At 29.3% G+C, this 11468-nt stretch overlaps 3 protein-coding genes across 3 annotated transcripts; all 3 read right to left on the bottom strand.

Moving 5' to 3' along the window:
• Positions 1 to 530: 530 nt before the first annotated feature.
• Positions 531 to 1438, bottom strand: BGW36DRAFT_386330 (uncharacterized protein). Its single transcript, XM_046217005.1, has 3 exons — positions 1226 to 1438; positions 962 to 1174; positions 531 to 913 (listed from the first exon to the last, which is right to left on the bottom strand). Exons 1-3 carry the CDS (start codon positions 1321 to 1323, stop codon positions 622 to 624), a joined length of 603 nt encoding a protein of 200 aa, XP_046067791.1. The 5' UTR covers positions 1324 to 1438; the 3' UTR covers positions 531 to 621.
• Positions 1439 to 2573: 1135 nt separating this feature from the next.
• Positions 2574 to 4357, bottom strand: BGW36DRAFT_303870 (uncharacterized protein; the record flags this gene model as incomplete). The annotated part of the gene is made up of 2 exons (XM_046211923.1): positions 2574 to 2991; positions 3090 to 4357. 2 exons carry the CDS (start codon positions 4355 to 4357, stop codon positions 2574 to 2576), a joined length of 1686 nt encoding a protein of 561 aa, XP_046067790.1.
• A 2005-nt stretch (positions 4358 to 6362) lies between these two features.
• Positions 6363 to 6512, bottom strand: BGW36DRAFT_304397 (uncharacterized protein; the record flags this gene model as incomplete). The annotated part of the gene is made up of 1 exon (XM_046211965.1): positions 6363 to 6512. A coding segment is annotated over one exon (150 nt), but the record flags the coding sequence as incomplete, so codon positions are not given.
• Between the last annotated feature and the right edge of the window lie 4956 nt (positions 6513 to 11468).

Below are 11468 nucleotides of genomic sequence, written 5' to 3'. Positions count from 1 at the left end.
CTCTATGTGTATTTACTGCAGCAATAGTACTCACATCATATTAGATAGGAGAGGTCATATCATAGACTACTCTCTTAGAAGGCTTTATATATGAGGCTATTACTAGCAGAGCATCTCGTCTTTTAAGAGATTCACTTTTCATTGCTAAGGAGACTTAGATGCTAGCTGGTGGACAAACTGCATTGGTAAATGGACATTTATGGAGACTTAGTGTTAATAAGCCTACGTAATCAAATATCGGATGTAAGTTAGCTAAGCCCCTAGTTAATTTCCGGGGGCCACATTGTTGCATAGGGCTGCAGCTGACAGGATTCCTACATAATCAGTGCTCCAGAACACTAGCATATGATAGATAGTATATCCTGTTTGAATGGTCAACGTTCCCATCTTGCGATGGTTGCAGAATACAAGATACTACCAACAATAGGTTGTCTGGTTTACCTGGTACTTTTTAGGCCATGTGTTCGGAGTCAATTATTCCATAAGTGTATTTTATCACCATACATGTATTGTAAATAAAAATCCGTATTGAGCAGTTTTATTTTCGGATAATGTTATTCCCACACTATTCTATATAATGGTTTCTTCTTGGCACGGTTTCAGAGAAATGAGAAGAGAGTTTCAGCTGTTACTCTGAACCTGCAAACGACTGTATTCTTCCTTTACACTTAAAGCGTTGAGTTTATCTGATAAATCACTGCTCTCTTGAGAACTTAATATCTTTTCAACCTGGACCTTCATGTTCTCAGGCCTAAGACCTTGATCCAGTGCCTTGCGTATATCTCTTCGCCATATTTCAGCATACGTATCTTTCCAGTCCTCAATGAAAGCTTCCGCCTGGGCTCGCGTTCTAAAAGCCTTATGACAAGATCCGGAAAACTCGTTCACTTTCGCTTCCGCACCAAATTCTCCGCTGGGATTTGTCAGTGAAATAGAGATACTCCGGAGAATGTGCACGAACTGGTAGTATTCGTAAATACCAGGAGTTTTACCATCGGCTACAGCATAGAATGCCTGGTTGCCTGGCAGTGGTGCAGTCTCACCCTCTCCCTCCTTGAAAATCTCCTTAGGCTCTATGACTCCACGTATATTCATGAAGTTTCGAGCTTCTTCAAGAGTTGGGAAAGCGCGATGATCTGCATCACATCCATTCACTCGTGGATGTGCGTCGCCCCTTACTATCACGTTAATATCGCAACTGTTTTAACAGTTAGGCAGACAATACCAAGATGAAAAGATGGTTGGTTCATCAACACGGCCTTTGTAAATGGCATAATATTCGCTCTTCGGCTTGTTTCTTTTCTTTTGGCCTTTAGATTTCATCCTCTAAAGCTGGCAAGATTAAAATAATCACAGCACAAGTACAGTATGACCCTTTAGATTGATTGGCAGTAATTTAGTGATACTCTCATAGGACACAAAGAAAAACGGAGTCGTGAGGAAGGTTGGTTGGGCCGCAAGAATATTACTCATCAAAGTAGTTAACCTACATTCACGTGACCTGCTGTCGTTCGTGACACCGCCCAGATTAATCGACAGAACACGTGCCTAATCTGAATATCGTCTACTCGTATTGACATTTCAAGTGACGTCATGTTATTTTATAGTAAATTACGGTACAGGTGAAGCTTCGGAATATCGTTACTCTGGGCCTTTTCCTTGATCAAGGTTAGGGTGAAACATCTCAAACAATTTGTTACGATCGGCATAAACAGGAATTTATGGTATCATTGAACGAGAATTCTAAGTATGAGGAAAGAATTATGTACAGCCGCGCGCGTTGCGGATAGATAACCGGTGTGGGGCACGTGCCACGTGGCACGTGTCCCACTAGCCCCAGCCCTAGCCGCCTTAACCGCCTGAGGCAAACAAGGTGCCAACCCGGCCGTTACACAATTGAACAGAGAGAAAACATGCACCGTTTTGCAAACAACTGTAAGCGACGATCAGCAGCTTATTGATAATTCGAATTTCACTGAAAGGAGTTCATGGAATACTACGAATTCATAGAGGGTACTGGTGTGTCTTGGCATTTCGAACTGGGCTGCGGGATGACGTAGGTAATGGAGAAACGGAGGGTTACTCTTTTTGTATTGTAACTGTGGGCCTTTCCAGAGGTGGTTTTCTGTAAAGTATTTTATTATTCCGCTTCGAAACATACTCGCAGGCAGTAGCTGCATATGGATTAGTCGTGTTTCATGTTAGGGTTTGAAAAGCAATCTATATGTAAACCTGGGAAGGAGATTTCTGGTGCGACTGTATCCTTCGAAAAGTGTTTGCAGAGAGTTTGGAAGTATCCACCGCACCACCGTCAAATGAAAGAGGCCAGAGCTCTAATCGCATAATCGAGTGTATGGTATATTGATGAGTATGAATGTAATGGGCGGGCAGGCTCATCACCGCTTGACAAAGCCTTCTTAGAGTGTCCGTTCTATCACATCCAAATGATACCAGATAGAGCCTGCGTTTGCCGATGATGGTTGTCTTTCGCAGCCCAGCTGATGCCAACTCTCTCCGACAACTGTATCACTTTCCGAGGAAGTCATTCAAATCAGGTGACAGAGTGTAATAGATTATTCAGCGATGCCATGAGTTTTCAAAAAGTCCATGGCACTTTGATGAGCGAGGTGTATTCGCAGTCCGGGTGTGCCGAGGTCACTAGCAGAGACGAAGCCTTTGCAACTTGAACAAATGACCTTAGCTATCTCTTCATCTGTGAGGTCCATGCCAAGACCCTGTGCTGATGCGACGTCCTTTAATTCAGGGGTTAAAGTGGTCTTCAATTGGCTAACGCGCACAGGACCTGCTAGCATCATCCTAAGAACTTTATTGGCCAAGGCTGCGAGTTCCGCTGGTTGGTGCATGACATCGTCAAGCTTCAATTCGTAAACTTCCATGAGGCTTGGATATGTATTGCTGAGCAGACGTTCAAACGTGGCTCTAGTCTCTGATTGAGCCAGAGATTTTACCATGGAAGTCATGATTATGAACCTACGAAGAGTTAGTTATTGGGGCATTTGGTGGGTGCACATCATAGAAAAGAGAGGATGCCACGTAAAGCCACTTGAGGGTGCTTGGAAGGTACATACGATCCATTACTCTGTTCAACTATGAGTTTGGCTGCCTTGGCGATGTTCTCGGGACTGTAATCAAGATATGCTGCTATGCGGGGATTTTCCTCCAGCATCTTGTTTATACAATCAAGGCGGTCAGATAAAGTAATACAGTCGTCGACATTGACTGTAACACTATTTCGGAGAGACCATGAGGATACGTCTATTCCTCGACCTGCAACTACAATTCTTAGGGGCAGGTCAATTTGAAGAAGAGCCTCAACAACATTTCGACTCGTTCTTTCACATTCGTCCAACCCATCAAGTATAAGATAGAGCTGTTTGAGGTCACGCCGAATCTGACTGATCAGGCCTACACTCTCAACTAAAGACAGCGCGCCACCTGTGACTCTCATATTGACAATGTGCTCCACGAGGTAAGGACGTTGCAACACTATCTGCTGTATGATGTTAGATAACACCAGAGACTCGCTGAGCGTCTCTCGCTGTCGATATTCAAAGGCGAAGTATGCGACGCAGACATCAATTTCTGACTGATGCCAGGCTTTGAGAAAGAAATGAGTCGCCTGGCAGGTCGATGATTTGCCTGACCCCGGAGAGCCTGTAAGCACTAGGGTGCTTGGTCCAGATATCGCATCATGCCATTGTTTAAAGGTACTGTGCCGTAGAAACCATTCAGTGCTGGCCCTCTTCTCCATGATTTTGTCTCTGTCCAACTCGCGGTACAGGTTTCCTAAAGATAAAGAATTCACAATGAGCTCTTGCTCCCTAGAAAGCGACAATATAGTTTGCCTTTGAATACGCATCGTAGCTTCAGTCATATGTCTTTCAACTTTGTGCAGCTCATCTCGAATTGTCTTGGAAAGCCGAATGTGGTCATTCGTCATAGCTAGGAGGAAATGTGACTTGAGCTTTTCTAGTGAAGTAATCATATTTTCAAGACTGGTTTGATCAAGCGGCCACCGGAGTCGATTAAAGGCAGTTATGATTTTGCCACCAGGTGTTATACCTAACTTTTTAGTCATATTCTCCAGAAGCTCCTGGAACGTAGATAATGGCCCATAGGGTGCAGATAAGCTCTGAATAGAATATGACCAATCTTCATCTCCAACTTCGTTCGTAAGTTCGACTAGGGTGGACAGTAGCCCTCGTGCTTGAATAAGCGCAGCAAGTAGTCTTTTTCTTTGAATTGGCGCGTCGACGACTTTCCTCACATAGTCAATAATAGTAGCCGCTAACTCGACAAGGGCGGCAAGAGAGGCAGTATCACTGATGCCGTCCATGCTTGTTCCAAGGCTTCTTTGCTATTTAACGAAGACAGTATGAGCCTGGCCTAGATGACCAATATACTCATGTGCTGAGAACGTATCGAAATGGTGGGTTTAATTCAGCCAAAATAAATAGTCAAGTGTCTGGGATAAGCAGTTCGTACTCTAGTTTAGGAGGACGGTAAAGAATTGAGTAACGAAATTGCATGTAATTTTCGTCTCTCATGAGGTTTTTAAAAAAGGTCATATGGACATTCTGGCGACCTCATTTGAGCTATGAAGCGGGGTAACTTAAGAGTTAACTAACGTAATCCACACCCGAGTTGGTCACCCAACCGAGTTGGTCACTTCTGCCCGAAAATGCACTCTATATTGATTTTAAATCTTAATTTCTAACCCAATATAATAATTATATACAAAAAATTAATTATTAATATGATTAAAACATTGAGATCTTCTATATTTGAGAATATTATACTCATTACATCGAAATTAGTAGTATATAAATGCTTATAAGTTTAATAGCTTAGATTTAGCTAGAGTAATAATATTAATTTGAGATGTCTCAATCTAGTTTTATATAAGTGTCTAAGTTTTCTCTTTAGTAATTCCTTACTTATAAGATATTTGAGTCTTAAATCTATAGTGTTTTTGCTTTTCTTTTTTATATATAGCTTAAAAATTATAAACTTCTTTTTATATAATTAAAAACTTATTAATGTTTATCTTATAAACTTTTGATATTTAATTAATTATTTTATTAATAATTTTAAATGGATTCTCTGTATACTAGTTTATTTGCTTTTTAATTGTAGTTAATTGATGCTTAAATTAATATAGATTTTAAGATATTTATAAATAAGATGATTAAGTATTATTTGATTAACTTAGAGAAGATATTAGAGTTTTTAATTAGATAATAAGTTATTAATAAATTTAATCTAGATTAAATAATATTAATTCAGTTATTATAAAGCTATTCTAAATAATATTAGCTTTATATACTATTATATAGGTCTTTAGAAATATAATAAAAAAATTAATTTTGTTAATATAATTAAATTTAAATTTTATCTACTATTTAATAAGCTATCTATATTATTGTTTTAAAATAGTAAAATAGCTGATATTAAAAGATTATAAAAGATAAAAGAAATATGAAGATATATAGATCAAAATAATATTATTCTTAGTATATATATAGTTAAATTTAATAATTAAATAACTTCTATAGCTATTAAAAATAAGCATTTAATATTCTTCTATTTTTCAGTCAATAATATAAGGAATAAAGTGATATTTAAGCTAATATATTCTAATCTTATTTATTATCTATTTATTATCATTAATAATGATTATTTAATCAGTTAAAAGAATCTTAAATCAGTTATACTATATATATTTTATAGCTTTAAAAATTATATATAAAAGTAGAGTCTATTTAGAAGAATTAACTACTTTAATTATAGTTATTTATTTTTGATTCTTAGATTATAATAGATATAGTCTATTATATTGATTATTTCTAGTAATAATTTTTGTAGTTATATAGAGCCCTATAATTGTCACAAGAATCGATAAGTCACAGCCAATGAATGTTATAGCGGACACTATTACATAAGCACCCAATAAGACTATATATATGCGCCATATATATATAAAATAAGTACAGAAGATAGACACTAAGTGGGGTCTGCTTTAAGAGCAGCAATGATCATAATTATTATATAATACAAATAGATATTATATATTAAGACCTTATTTTAGCATATACTAAGCATATAATCCAATAAAGCAGAGCTTCAATATATAGAAATATAACTTCTATATAGTGAAGTAATAATTTTAGATATTAAGATATAACTTTAATACCCTTTAATATATATAGATACTTATTTATTATTATATATTTAGATTGATTATCTTTTATCTTTATCTTAAATAGTATATTACTATTTAATATTTAATAATCTTTTTATTATTACTATTATTCTTAATAGATAGCTCTCTAATATTGATCTTATATTACTCTTTTATCTTGTGTTAGCAGAATATCCTCTAAGATCTCCAATCTTGAGACGAGTTGTTGACAACTTTTGACAATAATAAAGCTAATTTTATTAAAATTATAGATATCTTCTAATAAAATATTATATTTTAATATAGTCTCTTATATATAATTAAAATACTCTTAAATTATCTTTAAATCTTTATATTTAGTATAATTATAATTATATCTTTATAAAAATCTTAATTTAATCTCTAAATAATATTAAACTAGATTATATATCTAGTTCTCTTTAATCTGTTAATCTCTATATTATATAAGAAGATTATTAGTTATCTTTTGTATTAAGGATAATCAAGAAGGTAATTCTCATTTATCTAAATTTAATATCTATTTGACAAACAATTCCTCTTTAAATTCTAATAATTTATGTCTATTAGTCTATATTTTTACTCAATATTATATATCTTTTAGTCTGTTTTGAAGAGTTAAAAGTAAGACATTATAAATCTTTATCGCTTATTGTACAGAGCGAAATTTCTGATTTTTTAAATTAGAAATAGCTAATAAGATTCGTCCCTTTTACTCAGCTAAATTATTTGAATTTTTATTACGAATTGGTGGCATAGTAACGCGTTGAATTATATAAAATCAATATAGAGCGCGTTTTCGGGCGGAAGTGACCAACTCGGGTGTGGATTACGTTACATCCCCTTGGGTGACTAATCAATTTTTCGGATTGACTTTAGTTACATCTCGATCATACACATCGTATTGGGATTTCAGGTGACATCATGGTATCTTACAGTAAATTACGGTTAAGTGAAGCTTCCGGAACATTATTAATCCGGCACTTTGCCCGGTCAAGGTTAGGGTGAAACGTCTTAAACAAATGAACAGAGAGAAAAGCGTGCACCGTTTTTGCAAACAACTGTATCCATTCAATCCCGCTTTGGCCACTCTGCTTGCCCTTACAAAGACTGTGAATGACAGAATTGAAACTTTTCTTACTATATCTTTTCCTACTTTCTTATTAACCCTATATGATATCAAAATACTCCTATATTACTTTATTCTATATCTTGATTAATTCAATTACTACAATCAAGTATCTAAATTCTTCTAATTATATATATATCTATAAGTATTTAATAAAGTATATTAATTACATTATAATAATATTATATCTATTAGAAATTATAAAATATAAAAGCTACTATTTCTTAAATTCTATAAGATCTTCTAATACATACCACAAATATAAGATTTATTATTTAAAAAGAAGCACCTCTTATCCTTATAAACTTTCTTAATAAAATCATTATAATAATTAATAAAAAAATACTTAATTAATCATCTATTTTTAATCTCTATGTAATCTTTTATAATATATAAAATACGACTAAATTAGCTTATAAAGACTAAGATAAAGCTAATAATAAATATTTTAAATATTGTAGAGGCTATATAGAGATTAATATAAGCTAATAATAAATATTTCAAATACTATAGAGCCTGTATAGGATTAAAATAAGCTAGTAATGAATATTTTAAACACTATGGAGACCATATAAGGATTAGAATAAGCTAATAATGAATATTTTAAATATTATAGAGACTATATAGAGACTAAGATAAAGTTAATAATAAATATTTTTAAATTAATATTATATAGTAGAAACTCTATCAAAAATCATTTAATATTATATTATAAGTTAATAATGATTTTAAATATTATAAAGATTTTATTTAAATTATAATCTTATAGTGAAGAATAGTAAATCTTTAATTTTACATTATATATATTAAGATTACTAAATAATATCTAGTAAATTAATAGATCAATATGATCGAAACTTTTCTATAAAATAAAGATTATTAAAGCTTAAAATTTAGATTTATTAATAGATCTTTTTTAATAACTTAATTAATTTTTAATTTTTAGTTATTAATTTTTAAAAGAATATTAAATATATAAGATTAATTATACTAAAATAGTTTATATAATAAAAGTAGAATATTTTTTTAGATTTTAATCTATATTATTATAATCTAAAAAATATTAAATTAATTAGAAAAGCATTTTATTATTTATTTTATTTAATTTTATATTGTATTAGTTTAATCTATTTTTTCTTTAATCTATTGATTTATTAATTATATTTTATAATAATCTTTTTCTATATTTTTATTTAAGATTTGTAAAGAGAGATAAGAAAATATTTTTATAGTATATATTTAAAAGATGTTAAAATTCAGTAATAATGGCTACTGTAAGGTATTAATAAGAGTTATACCTAATAGATTAATATATAAACAGAAAAAAATATTAATTTTATTTTTAATATATATTTTAATAGCAGCTTTTATTCTTAATATCATAATATGATTAAGATATATAATGAAATTATAAAAAATCTTCTAAAGCTATCTTTTTAAATATTATTTAAAAAGACTTTTTTATTCTTTTGTAGTCATTATATAGATAGAATTTAGTCTAAATGATTAAATCTAATAGTTTCTTTATTAATATTTTTTAAGAAGTTCAATTATGTTGATAAATTAACACTATTGTTGAGCAATTTAGAAGGACTGGAATATAGATTCTAGTAAAATAGCTGGTCAATTATAGATTAGAATAAGATTAGTGAAGAGACTAAATTTGATAATATTTAATTAGATATAGAGCTAGAACTGATCTAGATTATTTATAGCTCTAACCTTATAGATATAAATATGGATGTAGACTTCCAACCAAATAGAATATAAAATCCTAGATAAGTCACATGCTATTATCTACAGATTTATACAATATTGTTAAAAATAGATCCATTGTATCTACACAACTGTCTATAAGGCAAATGTATGGTTATGGACAACTATAAATACAATTGATATATCTATATTAATAATACTATTAAAAAGCACTTCTCTTCTAAATTCTAAATATATTTTTTATTTTTTAATTAACCTATTTATTATTAAGATATTTAATAATTAATTTATCTATCTTATACTGATATAATTCTAAAAAGAAAATAATATTAAATAGATACTAATTATATCTAAATTTTTATTATATAAATTAACTATATTTAGATTTCTATTTTATACCCTTTATCTCATTAATATTAATTCTAATTAATATAAAAATTAATATATCTAATTATAATAATTTCTAGATTTAGCTATTCAAAATTCAGAAAGATATATAAGATATTAAATAAAAATTAAATAATATTCTTATCTTATAATTAAAAAATAATAAAAATTATAACTTTATAAATCCTATAAACCCTCAAATATATAATAATTTAATCAGTTCTAACCTAATCAGCTAATCAGCTCAATTAATAATTAAATATTATCAATAATATATATAATATATATTATATCTATACTGTATACTACACACATAATATATATAATATATATATTATACACTCTTATTAAATCTATTTATCATAAATATTCTTTATAAAACTTATTTTTTATAAATCATTCTTAAAGCTTATAAATCTATATAATTCTAAATTAATCTATTATAATCTTATAAACTTATTTTATAAAAATATTTATAAAACTTATCTTTAATAATCTAATATTTAATATACTTATAAATCTCTATATTTTAAATCTATTCTTTTAAATCTTATAAATCTATTAAATTAAAATTATTTATAAAATAGCTAAGTAATATTAAAAATTTAGTTTTAATTCTTAATTTAATTAATATTTTTTTTTTCTAAATATTAAGTTCGCAAGTTTAATCATAAAATAAAGATAAAAAAAAAAGATTTATAAAATATTTAGAATTAATATATTATCTTTATTCTATATCTATATAGTGATCATTAAATTATAAAAAAATATTAATCTTATTATAATTATTTTATAAAGTTATATACTCAACTTTTATCAACTAAATTATTATCTTTGTATTAGAATATCAAAAAGAATTAAAAAATATAAAAGAGAATTTTTTATATTAAAATCTTATTTATAAAGATTTTATTGATTAATTTATAAGAATAATTTAGAAAGCTCAATAATTCATAAAAGTACTATTTAAAATAGATAGATTTATAAAAGAACTTTTTAGAATAAAATGATTTATAAGAGCATTATCTAAATTAAATAGATTTATAAAAGTTTTTTTTTTATTTATATAGAATGCTAACTAAAATGTAAAGCTTTTAACTTAGTAAGTAAAGATGCTATTGTAGTTATAATTGTATATTATAATGATAGAGAAGTGCTACTCACAAATGATGCTGCTATTGATTTTCAGTTAGTAAAGATTCTAATATATTAGCTCAATATTGGTGTTAGAGGTGACAGCTTAAAGAGCTAGAATATTTCTAATAAGAAATTAAAATCTTCTTTAAACGCCCTCTCTCTGAATATGGATTTGAGTGTGAATAGGAAAACTGGTCTTATATTATAGGATTAAGGTGATAATCAAGATAGTCTACATTTATGTGAGGGTAATTATTTAATTAATAAATTAAGATCTATTTAGTCTCAAGACTGGTCTACATCAATATTTAGTAAATGAAATGGAATCTGTTTCTATAAAATCTGTTTAGTTGCTGTAGTTATATCTATGATACAGCTTTATAAGCCATACAAACACCTTTCTCATTTGTGTACTGAGACGCAGCTAAATCAAACAGATCCATTCAATGAAAATAATAAGTTCAATAACTTAAATAATGATAATAAAGATAATAATAATAATTACATTGATCAAACATAACATATAGAAAACCAGAGCCATTCTGCTAAATAACTGAAGTATCAATCTATCATCAATAACAATCCAATAAAACTAAAAGCAGTTAGAAATTTAAAGCTTAAAAATTTATCATTTTTAAACTTAAAAACAGTTCAATAAGGTGTTCTGATCTATGAGTTTTTTTTATTACAGATTATATACTGCTTCTTATAGGTAGAAGATAGAGGGTGCTTAAATAATCATCCACCTAATGAGGGTAACACTCTTTATAAAAAATATAGTTAATATGAAATAAATAGTATATAAAGATGGGGCTTTAATATTTTTTAAAAGATGCTGAAGATGATATCATTGAAAAAATAGATAATAGTTAATAGAAT

Source organism: Talaromyces proteolyticus (assembly GCF_021365285.1).
Source record: "Talaromyces proteolyticus strain PMI_201 chromosome Unknown BGW36scaffold_11, whole genome shotgun sequence".
In the NCBI taxonomy this organism is placed as follows: Eukaryota; Fungi; Ascomycota; class Eurotiomycetes; order Eurotiales; family Trichocomaceae; genus Talaromyces; species Talaromyces proteolyticus.
The sequence above is the reverse complement of the archived record's forward strand: the minus strand, read 5'-3'. Positions and strand labels throughout refer to the sequence as shown.